Source organism: Solea solea, chromosome 1 (genome assembly GCF_958295425.1).
Source record: "Solea solea chromosome 1, fSolSol10.1, whole genome shotgun sequence".
Taxonomy (NCBI): Eukaryota; Metazoa; Chordata; class Actinopteri; order Pleuronectiformes; family Soleidae; genus Solea; species Solea solea.
In genome coordinates, this window is record NC_081134.1 from 41,653,160 (window position 1) to 41,672,109 (window position 18,950).

At 42.4% G+C, this 18,950-nt stretch overlaps 1 protein-coding gene across 1 annotated transcript; it reads left to right on the plus strand.

The window, feature by feature from the left end:
- Positions 1 to 241: 241 nt before the first annotated feature.
- Positions 242 to 16,410, plus strand: slc22a17 (solute carrier family 22 member 17). Its single transcript, XM_058641800.1, has 11 exons — positions 242 to 584; positions 1,571 to 2,229; positions 3,215 to 3,766; positions 6,870 to 6,973; positions 8,254 to 8,408; positions 9,242 to 9,407; positions 10,106 to 10,230; positions 12,319 to 12,424; positions 12,529 to 12,752; positions 13,492 to 13,603; positions 14,480 to 16,410. Exons 3-11 carry the CDS (start codon positions 3,290 to 3,292, stop codon positions 14,754 to 14,756), a joined length of 1,746 nt encoding a protein of 581 aa, XP_058497783.1. The 5' UTR covers positions 242 to 584; positions 1,571 to 2,229; positions 3,215 to 3,289; the 3' UTR covers positions 14,757 to 16,410.
- Positions 16,411 to 18,950: the final 2,540 nt, after the last annotated feature.

The following is an 18,950-nucleotide window of genomic DNA, read 5'->3' on the forward strand; positions in this document are numbered from 1 at the left end:
TTGGGTAGTAACGCGTTATTAGTAGCGGCGTTACTCTATTCAGTAACTAATAATGTAACGCGTTGTTTTTTTTAAATTCAATAACTCCGTTTCCGTTACCAAACGCTGCGTTACTCCGTTCCTTTTGGTGAGGTTTTACAACGGCACACAGTTCCCATAACATTTTAGATCAATAAAGTTTAATTGAATTGAAAAACAAAGCACTTGTCGCCCTCTAGCGTCCCTTACGTAATCAAACACGCGCCATGAAGATGACTGGACACGTCAGGCCACGGCATGATGGCGAGCAAGAAGGGGAAGATAAGTTTCTCCTCGTGGAGGTATTCACATTATTTTCAACTGGAGAGCAGAGGGAAAAACAACATTTTGGTAACTTGTAGACTGGGTCCCGGTTTAAAAATACTTTCTACGGCAAGCACCTGTAGAAGCGGCATGCTTCGACAAAGTTAGCAGCTAAGGTAGCTAACGCAGCATCCGAGACCGAGTCACAGCAGCGAGCACACGCCCACTCCACCCAAGCAGCAGCGGTTGGAGTTCGAAAGACGGACACATAGCCAGGCACAACTTGATAAAACAATAGTACGGTATGTTTAATTGTTTATTTGGATCTCTTTTAGCAATATCAGGCTATTGTTCCAACAGATAAAAACATGTGTTTTCCCCCTTAGATATGTAGTGGAAAACATGCTACCCATCTCTAACCGCGCCTCTTGATAGTTTTTATTATTCAGCATCAGTACAGAACTGAAATGACGGCTCAACTCAATCAGTCAACCTTTATTTAATGGGAGCATTGAAAAACGTTTTACAGTAACTAAAAAGTTACTTTCTCAGTAATGCATTACTTTTTGGTTTAAGTAACTGAGTTCTAAATGACCTACTTTTTTACAAAGTAACTAGTAACTAGGTACTATTTTTCAGTAACTAGCACAACTCACAAAAGTCACTTCAACGTCTACCAAAGTAATTTTCTGGTAAGATACTTTAACTTTTACTTAAGTTTCCCTGAACCATTTTGATTGGTAGCAAACAATCTCTGTCAATACATCTGTTAAACACTGGACTGATAATTCAAATGTTTGGCCCCTCAAATGTCAGAAAATTATGAGAATGTTATTTGTAGAACTTGAATATACTGCACATGAGTATGTCTTCAGCAGCCCAAATAGATAGACCAGCCAGATTGTGTGTTTTATTTTTTGAAGCAGAGGCTTTTACTGTAAAAGAGGAACATCCTTTTTGGTCTGTAAAGGCCACTGTAGTTCCCTGACACACTTGGAAAAGAGTCCAGAGTTGTCCATTTGTTACAATCTGCAGTGTCACCGTTAGAAATCACTAATTCTTACACACACTGAGCCTTTAAAATGTAAATAAAGCGGAAATTCACATTTTATTATAGACATATTGCAATTTGTTTTTAAATTGAATGTGCAGACTGATGGAGAGCACAATTAAATAAATCCATGTGTCACTTAGGGGAAACTTAGTTTGTACTGTAAAATTAGTGATTAAAACTTAAAATATCGTGGGTCGTGGTAACTTCTAACATCTGTGCATATTTGACAAACAGCTCACCAGAAATAGGCAGGCTGGCTTATTGGGAACCAGGAAGTGACTACGCATGAAGTGGATTCAGCACTGAGTGACTCATCCTCATACAGAAACGATCTTAGTCAACAATGACACGAGGGGACGTCGCTTTGACGGGTTCAGCCGATAATTGTCGAAGTTACCCGGAGCCTCACACACACAGGCTTCTCCTTCTCCCGGTGCTGTTTCTCTTACGTCTCTTTGTTCGCCACCGGCGCAGCAACGACACGGTTTTCCTCTGACCTGAAGTTGACGCACTAGTCCGCTGCCTCATGGTGTGAGGGTGTCATGTCGGCAGATAGACACTTGGAGTCGGGCAGCGACGGCAGGAGAGCGGCGTAGCATCCCACATCTCCAAGCGGCGGAGGGTTAGCTGCGCTCCGGATTGACTGGCTGACAGCAGACCGGTGTTCTTTCTCAGCAACAGCTGTTGTTCCAGTGTTAGTCGAACTACGACACGTCTCCTAGTAAATGTGTCTTGGTTTCACGGACGGAACGTCGAGGCGCGGAGGAGGAAAAACGGTAACTGCGGGTTGAGAAAGACTCCGCTGTTCCTCCCTCAGCCCGCAATGTGTGGATGTGTGCAGGAGACAACAACGGTCGGCAGCATCGCCCCTCGCATTTAACGACGTTTCAGAGGTGAGTAAAGGCATGTTCGTGTTCTTTAAGAGGATGCAGCGGGGGCTGAGGGGTCTGTACCGGGGCTGGTGTGTGTCCTGTCTCCACAGAGTGGCTCGCATGGCCCAGCTCCGTTTGTTACCTTGGTTTACATCACCGTTTTATTCCGCTCACATCGCTGCTCATTTGTTTGGGGGTCAGTGCGTCAACAGAGGCCAGGCAGGATAGACCCTGGTGGGTTACACTCCCGCCCACATCCCCGAGTGAAAGCTCTTATGTAACCCTCTGGGAATTCTTTCTGCCTTTCTTCCTATGTTAGAGACTGGAAGTCCGACTGGAAGAATTGCATGTACCCCACAGAGGAAGTGGCTGAGGACTTGAAAAGACTGGACTAGACTGATTGGGACACTGTTAGGACATGGTTAGACTGACTGGGACATTGATAAGGCAAGGCTAGTCTGCAGGAGACAGGGACACAGACTATCTCCTGGGTTAGAATAGGTTTAGGATGCTGAAGACAGGGTCAGGGATGGGGTTAGACTGATGTGGACATGTTTAAGACAAAGTTAGGTTGCTGAGGACACAGTTAGGACAGGTGTGCCACAAAGTTAGATCACTGAAGACAGGGTTATGACACAGTTATACTGCCAAGGACAGGGTTAGGACAGGTTTAGAACAAGATGAGACAGCCCATGGTTAGGCCCATGAAGACAGGTTTAGGACAAAGTTTGACTGCTGACAAGAACAAGGTTAAACAGATAAGTGTTTTAGGACAAGGTGAGTCTGTTGAGGACCTAGTAATGACAAGTTTAGTACAGGTTTAGGACATGGTTAGATAGCCGGGGGAACAGTTATAGCAGTTTTATGTTGGCCTACTAAGGTTATTTTCTTTGGTCGTAGGGGACAGGTGGCTCTGCTCAGTTTGTAACGTGTGTAATAATCTCTTTGGACACACATGAATCACTTCACCTCTGCTTGTTACTAATCTGATCTTTGTCTCTTGCAGAGCTCTCCCACGCTTGCCCTTCTACGTGGGAAAATACCACCACAACAACTCTGACCTCTACCTGTAACCCGCCAGATGATGACATCTCCGGACTCCCCCCCCCTTGTCTCCCCTTCGCCATGTCCCGCTCCCCCTCCGTCTGTTCCCTCCTCCCCTGTGCCCTCCTCCCCAGCCCCGTCCTCTTCCTCCCTCCCTGCTCCACCTTCCTTGCCTCCCACAGGTGAGGTGATGGTGTTGGCTCTGGGCAGAAAGAAGCAGAGGGTGCTGATTGCTCTCTCCATCCTCCCCAACCTCTTTCTGGCCTTTCTGCTTGCGTCCGACTCTCTCATCACCCTCGCCCCACCCCATCACTGCCACCTGCCAGGGCCGCCACTATCACTGGAGGTCCTGAACGCCTCCTTGCCCTGGGAGAAGGTTGCGGGGCCCGGGGACAGCAAGGGCCCATCCCAGTGTAAGCAGTATGTCAACGGCAGCCAGTCAGCAGTGGTGGACTGTGAGGCAGGCTGGGACTACAACGTCACTGAGGGGCTGAGGAACAACATAGTCACCGAGGTAAAACTCCAGTTCTCTGTTTATGGTCCTGGCATGGTTTACTGTCTCAGCTATTGTTTGTGTGGACTTAAATTTGTTCCTTTAGTCGTCTTGCTGAGCACACAGTCTACCTTTTTGCAAAGCCACGCAAAGTTTAAAGCTCCTCTGAAACTTTAAAGCTTCTCTGATCATTAATTTGCTTTTGGTGAAGTAGCCATGATTCCTTTTGATTGTAATCCATCACAGCTTCCTTTTTTTTAAGGTTAAGCTTAGTTGTGGTTGTAAATGCATGGGATGTTAAGATATCCCTGATTCCATTTTCTTATGCTGACCTCGTGTTTGACTTGTGTCAATGAATGTGTGCAGTGGTTGATCCATTAAAGTCTAGTGCTGTTGTTTCATACACACCACTGCTGAACCTTCATACCAGACAGGATGTCGTGCTTCATATGCAAAGTAAGCATGTACTTCAAAATGCCTCAAATATGCACATCAGCTGGTTTATCTATCGCTGTAATAATAGCGTTGTTAGATGGCAACATTCGTACAACAAGGTCCTTGCCTTTTAATGCTTATTCCGAGGCTACAAAAACATCATATTTTTAATTTAATGTAATTTAATGGACTTTAAAATCTGAGAGAGTGAAAAAAACAGATTGTTCTTGGCTGAGATTATGTAACAAAACAAGGTTCTGGTCAGGTTAGCTACAGTGTCCACTCACACACTCCCCCACTCCCACTGTGTTTTTCTTTGCTCTCCCATGTGAGGCAGGTTGTAGTATGTGATGTAACAGACTTCATCGCTCTAATGGAAGTGCACTTCATGCCTTTGCACAGCGTCAGGTGTGTGCCGGGTCATGATGGCATGGGGGTAAAGTACATGGACTTGTTCAAAGAGGAGAGATTAACTTGTCATTCTGAGGAGCAACAGCCAAGACTTGTTAGAGCTTATTAAAGGAGCAGTGTGCTGATTTTAATTTCAGTGCTTCCAGATCGGGCTGTGTGAAATTGTGGGTCAGGTCTGAAGACTGCAAGTTTGAAAAGTAAAGAAAAAATGAAGTCAATCTTTGCTGCAGGCTCCAGGACAAACTAGCACCTTCAAGAACAGCTCACCCACCTGTCAGAGTTGTGCAGTTGACGTAGTCATCTACCTTTGACAAAGAGCAGCTCTGGTGGTTAGACACTGAATTCCTGTTGATCTGTGAAAGATTAAGGGCTAGATACACATCACAATGGAACATCAGTCTGTCCTTTAAATGTTAGTATAGTTGATTATTGAGTTTCTCTCTTTTAGACTCTTTCCTTTTTCAAGGATATGAGTAATTGTAGCAGAAGAACCCACACTTTCTCTGAATGTCCCAAGATTGGTCAAAGTCTCAACAAAGCTATAGTTTCTTGCCCAGAAAACCTATTGTTTGATTCATCTCAGGTTCACAGTTCTATCATGACAGTTTTGTTGTTGCACAATATCATGAAACTGATGATACCATTGCATCCCTAAGGGAAACCTAATCCTCCAGGCTGACAGTGGAGCTCTTGTTTCTCACATGTCCACTGGTCCTGCTCTTCATATTGTCTTTCTTGCATGTGTGTGGACTTTTTTTGGGTGATATTACATGTGATAAATACATGCAAACAGATGAAGACTGTGTTGGGTCACCTTGTAGACCGCATGTGTGGCAGTTGGCCATTGTAGAGCATATCCCAGGATCCAGAGCTGGATTCCCTTATAAGACCACTGGACCTGTGCTGTCACTGTTTTCAGTGGCCGCTCACAGTCTTGTTCTAAGACCTGCGGCTTGTGTGTCTGTTTTCATTTCTGTGCTTACTGGTGTAGGAACCACACCCAGTATTCCAGGCTGTGGTATTAGGGCATTTTGCTGGTAATCCACCCACACCACTGCAGCTGAACCTACAAAAATGTGGCCATGGGGAGTGTTTAGCAGCAGCATGTATAAAAAAATACATCTGTTCAGAACAACAAGATAGCTGATAGTCTTCTTCATCCCTCAGGCTACATATAATAGAGTTTTTTTTTTTTTTGCTGTTATGATAAATCCTTTCCTTCAGTGCTGCCTTGCTTTGTGTTGCTGAGCTGGCAGTCTGATGCTCGGAAAGCAGGAAGGAGGTCTGATCAGCTTCACGTCTGCTTCTGATCAATAAATACTTAATTACTTAACAATACTAAACCTCACTGTGCTGTGGATCTATGAGCTCACACATATAACATGCTTTTTACCTTTTCACCCAAATGTTTACTCAGATCTCATGCGTCACTTACAAAACCAGTCTGAGGAGTTTCCAAAACTGGTTTGAGTGCATTTCACCTTCCGTTGTCCAATGCATTCCACCCTCATGAGCTCTGTGAGTTGTTGTGCTGCCCTTTACCCGGGTACTGAGCACTGCGGTGACTCTGTGCCTTAGCAACAGGACGGCTGATAGTACATTACAGGCTTTTATGTATCTCTGCACCGGCTCCGACTATACAAGGTGTTTTTTATCACTGGCCCTCTGCTCTCCCTCCCTCCCTCCCTCCCTCCCTCCCTCCCTCCCTCCCTCTACATCATTAAAATCATTTTTGCTTCCAGTGCACAGCTCAGCTGTGAGTGCAAATTAGTGGGTTGATTTGATGTGATTAAAACTCCGATGTGAGAGCAGTTATCTGGGTTTCTATTTAACAGAAGTGGTGACTTTCCATGTGGCTGCACTGCTTTATAATACATGTGACGGGAATGTCCCTAACGCTGCTATAATTATTGGTACTGCTCCCGCTGCTGTTAGTGTTATGACTATATATAAACAGTAATACACTAGTGTCCTCTGACTGTGATTAAAAATACAAGTGCTTGTGCCTTTTATCATGCATGAGTCTAGAGAAAATGCAAGTGTGTCAGGCACTCAAACATAGGCAGTGTAAGCGTTAAAATTGTTTTGCTTAATCTAATGCAAGAGTGTTTTGTTTTCACTTTCAATTTGTAATATACTTTTGTTATTATTTTTTAGTAGTTTAAAAAAGTACTTAGTACTTAGTAAAAATTGAATGGATGATTTTGCTTTTCCTGATTCAACCTCATGTTTGCCTGATGAGTTACTCCCTCTCCACTCTTGTGTCTGTGCTGTCCAGTGGGATCTGGTGTGTGGTCAGTACTGGCTGGTGCCAGTGGAGGAGGTGTGCTTCATCCTGGGTGTCCTTACTGGCTGTCTGGGTCTGGGCTATGCTGCTGACAGGTAGTACATACACACACGCACACAGGATATTTAGTGTTTCGGAAGCACACATTTAAAATAAAAAGATTATCTTCACCTGCTGTGAAAGGCTATGTGTTATCTTTGGATACACGGGTGTAAAACCTTCTCAAAAGTGATGAACTCCTCACATAATTTGCTATATTTCTGGACTATGTGGGTGACTCAGCTGGTGACTCAGCAGCATTTTTTTAGATTTAGGTTCGACCAACCAGAAATGGTAACACAGTTACCTCACCATTAGAAGTTTGCTGGTTTGCTTTTCTCCAGTTTCCTCCCACATTTTGAGGTTAATCAAACACTCTAAATTGTCTGTAGGTGTGAGTTAATAGTTGTTCATCTCTATATGTTGGCCCTCTCAGCGTGGAGGATAGAGTGGTGGACAATGGATGGATGGCTACAAATCAGACAAATCATGTGTCAATTATACGTGAGCGAGATGTTAAAAAGAACATTTTGTAATCTTTGTGATTCAAAAAAATAACTCCTCATTTTTTTAAATGTTCAAAATGTATTTTTGTTTAAATTTTAAGGTGCAAACTAAATTGCTGTAAATGTACTGAGTCTATCAGTGTTTCCTCTGTCAGTCAGCAACAGTTGTCAGATTTAGCACAGTTCTGACCCTGCCTTTCATCACAGTGAGAAATCATTCTGCCAAATACTGAAACTCTACACAATATGTGACCAATACATTTACTACACACTAGCAATAAAGAAGAAAAAGTGTGATTTCAGGACTCCGTGCTTTTCATTCTGGATTAGACACACCCCAAGTACCCCTGACAAGCTGTCTGTTTGTTCAGTGCTGTCAGACTGAAGCGCACACGGGGGGGGGGGGGAACTGCAGTTCTGTGGGGACTGTGAGGGAGATGATGCCAGTTTAATCAGCTAACAGCCTTCATTAATTTGCTGACCAACTGAGCTTAGCATCTGTCTGTTACGGCTGGTGAAATAATGCCTCCTACAGGGACACACAGTGAAGAAACAGTTCTCATCTGCAGCAGGGAAAGAAAAGTGCTGCACCTGCACGAAGCTGGAAGTTAGATGACCTATGTCACAAGTAGTGATGACATAGTTTGTATTTGTTAAAAGAGGGTTTTAATACAGAATGAATCTGAACATTTAAAAATAAAGTTGTTATAAACATGAAGCTGACATGTAAAAAAGTGGTTTTGGCGTTAGTTTGAGTGTAAGTTGAACATTATGGAAGTCATATCTGTCAGTAAGTCTTGTATCACTACTGTGTTGCTGTGTCTCTACAGACTGGGCAGGTCCAAGACTCTGCTGACCTCCTTGACCCTGTCTGTGGTGTTTGGGGTGCTGGTGTGCGTCTCGCCGAATCCCCCCATCTTCATCGTCATGCGTTTCTGTCTGGCAGCAGCAAGTGCAGGAGTCTACCTCATTCTGTACATCACCCGTAAGTATGAACAGCACATAACTATTTATTTTATTCAATTCAATTCAATTTATTTGTACAGCGCCAAATCACAACATTACATTATCTCAAGGCTCTGTAAATAGTAAGGCAAAAACCTTTACAATATTATAGAGAGAAGAGAAACCCAACAGTTCACACGCAAGCACTATGAGCAAGCACTAAGCAGCAGTGGAGAGAAATAACTCCACTGGAGGAAATCTGACAGAACCAACTTAAAGATGTGCGGCCGCCTGAGTATGAAATAGTGTTGCTCAATACTTGGGTGCAGATTAGTTTTGAATTGCAATTCTAATTTATTGTATCAATATTTTTCTTTGTGTCTTTTCTTCTTTGCGTCACAGGAATCGGACAGAGGTACATAACATGTACAACCATAACATTTGGTTTTTAAGTTAACTGCTACATTTAGCTGCTCCTGCTCTTTAATAAAATAAATATAATCAGGCCAAGTAGATAATAAAAAAAAAGTGTATTTTTAGCTTTTCCTGCTCAGTGTTCACTGAGCTAGTTCTCTAAGAAAAACAAAATAACATGCTGTGCTAACAAGAGTGTCTTAAAACAGGACATGGCACAAACTCTTCAAATAAACATGCTTCAAATGAAACTGAACCATGTCTTTTCAAAACCCTGGATTGCAGATAACACTGATAAACTGAACGTCCTAACTGCTACAACTGGATTTTGCAGCACATGAACCACACCTCATGTTAGTAAAAATAATCAAGGAATAATCCAGTGCATACAGGGACAGAAGGTTTGTCGCGGTTTGCTTCCGACACCATCACTTAACATGTCATGTGTTTGTGTGTCAGGTCTGGAGCTGTGTGAACCCTCACTGAGGCTGGTGGTGACCATGCTGGCCGGGCTGATGACTGTGGCCGGAGAGCTGCTGCTGCTCGCTGTGGCTCTGGGCTGTCAGTCCTGGAGGGGCCTGCTGGGAGCTGGGGCTGCACCGCTCACACTGTTTCTCAGCTATGGGTATGAGATTTATGAGTTTTAATGGTCTAGTATTTTGGAATTAGGGCCATTGTAACTCACTCCTGCTTCAAAACACACATTAAACTCGGTCTGCTTGGTCTAAAGGACACATAAAATGATTATTCTAAGGATAGGAAAACCAAATTAACGTTTTTTTTTATACAAATATTAGGTAGTATATTCAATTCCTGCAATAAACTGAAATGTTACACACTGGATCTTTAAGTCACAAGTAACATTTTTTACCCTTACCCTTCATTTTAATGTGAAAGTGCAGAGTAAAACAGGGCGAATGGAGGAACTTACTCGTCGTCAGAGTGTCTTGATGCCAACTGATGTGTTGAAAGCTATTGGATTGTATTGATTCAGGTCCATTCATTGCCCTGAGCCCTTTAGCTCTTGTCAGAACACATAAGAGCCTTGTCTCTGTTAAAGACCTCTGTTCCAAAATTGGCCTTCACTGCAGTTTCAAAATCAAATTAATTATAGAAAGATTACTGGCAATAAAGTTTGGCTTTTTAATATGAATGGAAGAAAAGCTGGATTAAGAAATAAAGAATGCGGCTACTTCTTGACCCACATTTGTTCTTTTCCATGTTGGAGTCACAGCACTTAATCTCTAATTGTGTGGGTGCTTAGTAAAGGTCAGCTGAGGTCAAAAAGTGAGTGTGTGTTTTTTTCTCCCTGCTCTCCTGCAGCATTCCTGGGGTTTTTCCAGAGTCTCCTCGCTGGCTCCTTCTGTCAGAACGATCTGCAGACATGAACTCCTTCAGCGAGAGAAGAAATTCAAGCAGAGACTTGAGGGACGACGAGAGCTTCACAGGTGTGTGTGAGGACATTTGGACCAAGTGAGGACATTTTAGCTGGAAGGTTTTGTTGCTCAGGCCTAGGTGTGTGTCAACCATTGTATGTGGTAGGGGCTTAGGTTGGGGTGCGTTGAGGTCAGGTTGAGGCAAATACGTACTAAATACTTATATTTATTACATCTTTAGGACCTTCTCTGGCAGAAGCACTGACCATGTCAGGACTAGTAGTCCTCATGAAGACCTAATTAGGCAAAAACAAATTGTGGTTACGTTGACATTATCTAGTTAGGGATAATCTGGTGTGTGTGTACAGAGCGACAGGTTTACTTCTTCATCGTGCTTCTTAAAATGAGAGCGACTCATCAGTCTGAATACACATTCAGTTTATGCAGTCTGCATTATTTAGATGTTTCTTATTGTTTGAGCACCTATCACACACCACTACCACCAGCACATAATAAGGCCCAGTTCTAACTCATTATTTATTCAAAGGTCAGGGTTCCTGTGTAAAGATGGAATTTTAAAGGAGCATACCAACAGATCCAGCAGAGTTGGATATTTATTCAGTGATGTCAGGACTGTCCGTGAGCAGATATTACCTAAGCAAAAGCTGAAATTAGGGCTGAAACAATGACTCGATTGTGTTTTTTTTTTTTAAAGAATTAAAACAACGTTTAAAATTTTCAATAAAACAAAGAAATTATTAAAACAGAATTATTTTGATTTGAGAACATCATCATTTCCATGTTTTAAAAACACTAATCAACAGTTTTCAACATTTTCTGACATTTTATGGACCAAACAATGATTATTTAAAGTACTCAAGTCTTCATATTTTAGTGTTTCATCTCAAACTTAATTATGAATAATAATAATAATAATAATAATAAAACCGTTTACAACAGCCTACATGTTTTTCTCCATCGTTTGTGACTTTAAAATGTCATATTCGGGCATACACCAACCCAGCAAACTTAATTGAAGATATCTGCGAATGACTCACATTTGCATAGATTACATCAGATTACGTTACATCACATTAATTCTGCTTTGAAACCTTAAACTTGGTCAGACATAGAAACAGCCAGTATGTTATTCTACACTGTGAGTTACACACATCTGGGATCTGACTGTTATCACCTCCGGTAACAGGAGTCACCTGGGATTTGTGAGGGGAAGTATCACAGTCAAAGCAGATCAACATCTACTGTAGCAAACTGTGTTTTTACATACACACACACAGCAGTAGCACTGACATTGTACATTACGCCCCATGATGCTCTGATTCAGGAACATTTGACTTTTTACACCGTGGAATCAGATATTATGACATTTTGAGTTTTATGTGATATAATGTGAAATAGTTTCCAGTCTCCAGGGATGTCAGTACATTTGCTGTGCATTTAAACATCTTTTCTGTCTTGGAAGAAGGCTCCCTGTTCTGTGACTCCCCCTGAGGTTTTTTCCATTTTTTCCCTGCTAAAGGTTGTTGTTTCTTACCTGAACTGAGGGTCTAAGGACAGATTTTGCTTCATGTACAGATTGTAAAGCCCACTTTACATGATACAGCACATAGATATATATTAGAACTAAGTTGTTTATTAAATGATTATGAATATATGACCTGGTTGGTTCAATTAACACAGTTCATGATACATGATGGCATATATCATTTTCTGCATTTACTACATTCTCATATGTAGCTTTTATTTTCATTAAGTTACATGAAAGAATACTTATACTTTCTGCAGAGCTTGCAGCAGTTTTTAATTTCCCTCTTCGATGGATTTGTTGTCTTGTAACAGATGCAAAAGAAGGATAAAAAATAAATGTAATTGAACATTTTATATGATGACAGTTCAGTCGACAAGTCAGTTGAAATGCCCCTTTTTTCTGCCCACAGCTAATGCGTTACTGCAGTAAAGTCTGTGGTCTCTCGATGCTGAATAGTAGAGGTCAAATAGTGACCCGTGTATGTGCTGCATGAATCGACTGAGAATGAGTTAATAATAAAAGATAAATAAAGATAAATTACCTCGCGTCATTATATTTTGTTCTGTTGGACTGTTATTCAACTGTGTTTCTGTCCTGTTTGTCTCCTGCAGAGCTGGACTCAGAGCCGACCACCTCCTCCCGCCCCCACCTGTCCTTCCCCGAGCTCTTCCACAGCAGGAACATCTGGAAGAACCTGTGTGTGCTTGGCTTCACCTCGTAAGTTGCCCCGCATCCTCGGCTCCTGCCTGCCTGTGTGAAATCAGTTTTTAAAGAGACATGGCTGCTGCTCACTCTGAATCTCTTCGTCCTTCCTCCCTCAGGTTCATCTCTCATGGCATTAGTCACTGCTACAGCTCGTTCCGAGGTGACGTCAGAGGCACCGCCCCCAGTTTCTACTGGATGTACCTGTTGTCGGTGTGTGCAGGCGGCGGCGCCTGGTTCCTGCTCTGGGCGACCGTGGACAGGTGCGGTCGCCGTGGCATCCTGCTCCTCTCCATGACGATGACGGGGTTGGCCTCTTTGATCCTTCTCGGACTCATGGAGTGTAAGTCAGCAGCAGGATGTCATTTTCCTCCAAGGGCACTTAGAGTTAAATGAGCAGAGCTATTAATAGTCCTTGCCAACAAGGTGGACCGCCATAAATCATCACCTGCCTTTTCCCTCATGCCACTTTGTACTGGGGGAAATCAAACCTCACTCATTTGTCCCCTCTGAACTGGGACCAGTTTTAAAGTGAATCAGATGTTGTCCTGTCAGACTGTTGCTCCGCGTGCATCACATTGACCTGGTTCCTCACAGACTATGAGCGAGAGATTTAAATCAAACCTGTCAGCTGAGTTCATGGAAAAACACAAACCAGATTCCTTTGTGTATTTCACAGCCGGGTGTAGAAACAACACTGTCTCCCCCGTGTGGCTGATAATGAGCATGACATTGGCATTTATATAGGACACTGCAGTGGCAGCAAAGTCAAAGCTGTGTCTGGCAGTGCTTTCATGTGTTATGGGGTAAAAGGGCAGAAGCACCGTCCCATGAGGACTTTACTGCTTAATCACCTCACAGTTTGGACCCTTAATTAACTCCTATCACATATTATCTTCATGTTGATATTGTTGTCGTCTGTATACATTACAGTATTACATTGACCTGTTTTGGGAGTACAGATGTACATTAGCTAACGTTTTTAATCTGGCATATTTAAATGTCCCTACAAACAACAAAATATAAAATGTTGCACTTCATGCATCAGATGTGAGATTTCTCCTCCCTGTGTTTCCCTCCAGACCTCAGTGAGACGGCCATCACGGTTTTCTCAGTGCTGGGCCTGTTCTCCTCTCAGGCCACTGCCTCCCTCTGCATCCTCTTCACTGCAGAGATCATGCCCACCATCATCAGGTAGGACAGCACACACTAATGCTCTGCACCAAGTTAAAGTGAAATTGGATTTTTTATTCTTTTTTTTCCTCATTCACTCAGAGTGAGAAATGTCTCAAAGACGTAGAAAGTGTTACTGTTTTTTTGTGCTGACCCGCAGCGAACCAGGACATGGAAGGATACAACAAATGACAGAGAAGAAAATAATCCCTATTTATTGAGATTATAGTTAATAGCACGTGTTACATTATGTTTTTTAAATGAAGGGTTAAAAATGCTTCAGGTTGAGGGAATTTCATATCAAATACTGTAGATAGAAGAGACAAGCTCGCTGCCTCCCACTGTTTTGAGCCTTTCTGCTAAGCTAAGCTAACACCTATGTGAAACATTACTGTTATTTAATCTGATGAACATGATAATTCCTATAAAAGATGGATTAGATAACATTTTGGCATAACCTTGTCATTGTGATGTTACCACAGATTGCTTAGTGTAATGGTGACAGAAAAGTCTGCATTCATCAGTGAGTTCCTTCTAAATCTTGCCCTCACTATGTTTTTCTCTTGCACACGGCGACATTTTGTGGCAAAATGGGAATTTATTTATTCATTAATTTGATATTTATGTCACTTCTTTATTTACTTTTCATAGAGAGATGGTGTCTGTGAAATGAGCCAGAAAAATAAAAAATCAACTACGATACTTAGTTATTCTGTATTCAAAACCCTGCAGAAAATAACCTTCACTTGGTATCTACACACAGATGTGTTTATTATGACAACACCAGCTCTAAAGAAAACTACCTGTGTCACATCATATGTGTTTTGCATCATTTTTAAAACCAGTAAGGACTAAGGTCTTTGAATCTGAAAAAGTAAACTCGGTCCGTCTGTGCAGGGGCAGCGGCGTTGGCGCTGTCCTCGCTCTGGGCTGTGTCGGCCGCCTCAGCTCCCCGCTCATGGACCTGAGGAACCACTATGGCTACTTCCTGCACCACGTGGTCTACTCGTCTCTGGCGCTGTTGGCCGTGCTGTCCATCCTGCTGCTGCCCGAGAGCAAGAGGAAACCGCTGCCGCAGACGCTGGCCGATGGGGAACAGTACAGGCGCCCCCCGCTGGGCAGGAGGAGGAGGGACAATGTGCCGCTCCTCGCGACACCCAACCCAGAGACTTAAAAGACAAAGAGACAGAGGGGAAGGACTGTGCTGACTGACATCAGTCAGTGTGGCGTGCAGCCGGAACATTTACATCTGTCAGGTTCCCGCAGAGGAGCAGTGCAGAAAGATGGACGGAGAGAGAGAGAGAAAGAGGTTGAGATTTCCTGACATATACTGTAGACCTCTAGTCATTTCAAACACAGGCTGATGATTGAGCAGCCAGTGTTTTTCATCTTTCTGTTCAGATGTGGTGTGAATGTGTCAGAACACACACACACACACATACTGTACACACACACTCACTAAGTATCTTTAGTACAATCTCCTCACAACAGGCGGTGGCTGCTCCCCCACACGGCCTGTGACAGAGAGGTTAGCTGCTTTCGACTCACGGCCCAGATGCGACAAAGCTCAGAGAGTAGTCGCAAATTCCTTTTTTAGAGTGCATCTAAAAACTGCATAGACTCTTTTTTTTTTTTTGTCTTTGTTGTGTATGACGACACTAAATGTGAAAACTCACATAAAGGTTACCATTCCGAACAGAGAAGGACTCTGACATACAGTATGCTGTCACTCCTGACAGGATTGTGGGTGACACTTGCCTTGTAAATACTCTAGACTTAGTTTCTTAAACTTGTGTGGCTGTTTGAGTTTTGGAGACTGTATGCACACTTGCACAGTTTGCGATAAAGCAGAGAGGATTTTCACTGATGTTTTTTTTGGAAGAGATGAAGGTTAATTTGACCAGTCTTCAAATTTAAGGAACAGTTTTTAAACTTAAATCAACATTTCTTTTGGATCAGAGACAAAAAAGGGAGAACAAAAACGTCCTTAAATGAAAATCTTTATCTTCACTCTGCAATTACTGAATCTGGCCTGGAGCCAGCTATATTTAAAACCTAAGTTAATAAGCATAATCAATAAATTATAAAGAGTTTTTAAAATGTTGGTAATAAGCTATATATTGCTAAATTGGCATGAAAAAAGCTTACGTTTCCTGACTTTCTGATCTCCTAACATTGCTATCTGCATGTTTAGAGGAACTTGAAGGGCTTTTTTTTTCCTCCTCTTGTTTGGTTCAGTAATTCTCTACATGGCCACTTAGCTGTAAAAGAATAAGACGGGTACAAATGAACATTAGAAGTTAAACACTGACTTTTGAGTAAGTAGACGCAGATTTTGGGACGGACTGTGAACGTGTTAGTCCCCTGTTGTTTGAACTGAATGTGTATCAATGCTGGAAAAAAGGGCCCAATGATGATGACGCTCCATGAAGTGAGACTTGGAGCTGAAGAGGGCCCGGAGCTTCCAAATGAACCCCCCTACTCCGCCTCAGCCGCACACCAAAGATGACTGTTACCTTCTTTGTTTTGAGTCTGTCGGCTGATGCCTGTTCTGATCTGGTTAATTCTTGTTTTGCGAGTGTGTGGCAGTAAGAGGACATGAGTGAGAGGGGGGTTTGATTTGAGGAGTCACTGAAGGACACCGAAACCTCTGTTAACCTTTCAGTAGTTCTTGATTTTATCTGTATGTTGCACTCGACACCAAACACTTATACTACGACTATTAACCTGGCTCGAGTAATATTATATCTGACAACACTGATGGTCTGTGATGCTGTTAACTCTGTAGCCTGATTTCATGTCAAATTAAAACTTGTTACATAAACAAACTGATGGACTCGTGAATCAGGAAATGCTGGAGATCAGATCAGAGAAAGTGCTGCGTGTAACAGCTTCAGGTTAGAAGAACACGGAGGGTGATTTACACGAAATGATGAGAAGCGTAGAAGTGAAAGCGAAGGCAAACTGGTCAAGCGGAACATCTAGTCCATTTAACCTCTTCTCTTCAAACAAAGAGGTGTTTAGAAGGGATGAATTGACACTAGTGTCAGGTCCAATAAAACTACCCTGACAGTGCTGCACATGATACCACTTCACACATCTTCAAGTGAGCTTAATAAGTGTGCTGCGATAAGCAGATGTGTCCCAATGTTGGCAGGTTGGAAAAACTTGATGACAATAGTGTAAACTTTGCTTTGCGAGACTGTCAAGAGGAGGCGTAAAGTAGTTCAGCACAAAAACCAACACAACGCACAACAAAGGATTTCCCGCTAGATATTGAGATACTAGATATGGATAGAGAATAAATGGGGTTTTAAATGCACCACAATTCACAGGACTTCACACATGCACCTGGAGGAGCACATCTCAAACACTTTCACAGAAATGATTAAGACATGACTCATCGCCCTTCAAAGAAAAAAGAAAACGTCAGAGTGAGGTAGTAACAGTAATTAAAAGCCCCGACAACAGTTTCCAAACCACAGAATGAAAACAGTTACATGTTAAGGCATGAAAAGAGGAGGAGTCCAGTCCTTTGCGCCATTCTTTGAGATAATATCGTGCAGTGCTGGTGCTGTTTGTGCAGCTGACTGCATACATGCACAACAACAGAGGAAAAAACTGTTGTTATTTAAGCATCGTGACATTGTTTCCAGAGGGTGTGGGCTCTTCTCTGATCACGGCTGTAGAAACATCACAGTATTTCACTCTATAATCAAACCACTGCCACAGCTGTAGGTCAAACACAGTGCGGAAGTGGCCTTTAAATTCCAGGTAATGAGTTGATGCTTGTTATGGTATGTTCCTGTAGATGTTGCACATTAAATCAGATGACATTGTATTGTTTTGAACTCACACCACTAGGTGGCCAAAGAGCTCCACTCATGAGGTTGTCTCTCCTATGAGGAAGGACGAAAGAAGGAACATCCATAAAACCCCATGATGAGAGGGTGAGTTTTTAACAGTATTAACCAAAGTGTAAACAAATGAAAGTGCTGCTCAAAGAAATGTGTACATTAATATATTAGATAATATTGTGAAAAGGTGATAAACACAAATGCATTAGCCTGTTACAGTGTACAGTATGTTAAAATTCAGTAACATTTATTGGAGAAGTTGAAAGTGTGTTGGAGAACACTGGGATCCAGAATGGTGGCCTCCATAATTGACCCTGCTCCTGATATGAATATAAAAAGGCTAATTCCAGGTAATAAAAAAATACAATCGTACAATCAGGTGATCGCAGATTGTACACTTATAAATAACATGATTTTATCTTCAATTTCTATCACATGATAATAATTTTACCTAACTTTTGGACACAATGGACCTTTGATGTTTTATTTTGTAAATATTAGTACATTTAATGATTACAGGTTTGCTGTATTTCTCATGAATGGCCAAAGTAAAGTGTGACAGTACAAGTCATCAATGTTCTGCTTTTCCTGGTCTGTTTATTTTAGTATCTTATTCATTTTACATCATGTCCTATGTAAAGCTATTTGTACAAAGTTTAAGTGTATTTTACTGTGAAAATCACCAACTTAATGATTTACCTCTTCAGTGTTAATATCATGATTGTGCTTTAAATCAGAGTTCAAATGGGGAAGAGTTCAAGACCACTTTTTTTTCTCCAATACCAATATCATGAACCTCAAGCATCTACCAATACTCATATGATACAGTCACTTTTCATCTTTTAAATGACTAAGATGTAAGTTTTTTGGATAATATCGGCACAGCCCTTGATCTACTGGTCCATCTTCGTTCCCACCCTTACCTATGGTCATGAGCGATGGGTCATAACCGAAAGAACAAGATCGCGGGTATGAGCCACCGAAACGGATCATTCGGGAGTGACTCGGAGTAGAGCCGCTGGTGGCTCGGGCACCTGGTAAAGATTCCATTGGGGCAACTCCCTAGGGAGGTGTTCCTGGCCTGTCAAATTGGGAAGAGACCTCGGGGCAGGCCAAGGTGGAGAGATTATATCTCCTTACTGGCCTGGGTGCAGAGTTGGACGATGTGTCCAGGGAAAGGGAAGTCTGGGGGCCCCCTGCTAGACCTGCTACCCCGATGACCCGATCTTGGATAAGCGGTTCATAATGGATAGATGGATATCTGATCCAGTGTTTTTGACTAGTATCAGACCGATACTAATACTCTGTAGTGTATGGGCTCATCTCTAACCCAAATAAGTCCTTCATGTTTCTCCATGTTGCTCAGCCCTGCTCGCTGTTTCCTGTTGGTGGACAGTGGACTGCAACCTCTTCTTCCCGGACCCTCTTTTTAAGGTCAAAAAAGAAATGCCCAAACTAAATAGAGTATATCTCTGCAATTACAAGCTCTATGTGAATTATCTTGGTCTCAA

Bases quoted from the DNA above. Each gene is read 5' to 3' on its own strand.
- slc22a17 (XM_058641800.1), top strand. From the start codon at position 3,290: ATGATGACATCTCCGGACTCCCCCCCCCTTGTCTCCCCTTCGCCATGT. The intron at 10,231-12,318 runs GTGTGTGTGAGG...TGTCTCCTGCAG, and splicing joins GGACGACGAGAGCTTCACAG to AGCTGGACTCAGAGCCGACC. The intron at 12,425-12,528 runs GTAAGTTGCCCC...TTCCTCCCTCAG, and splicing joins TGTGTGCTTGGCTTCACCTC to GTTCATCTCTCATGGCATTA.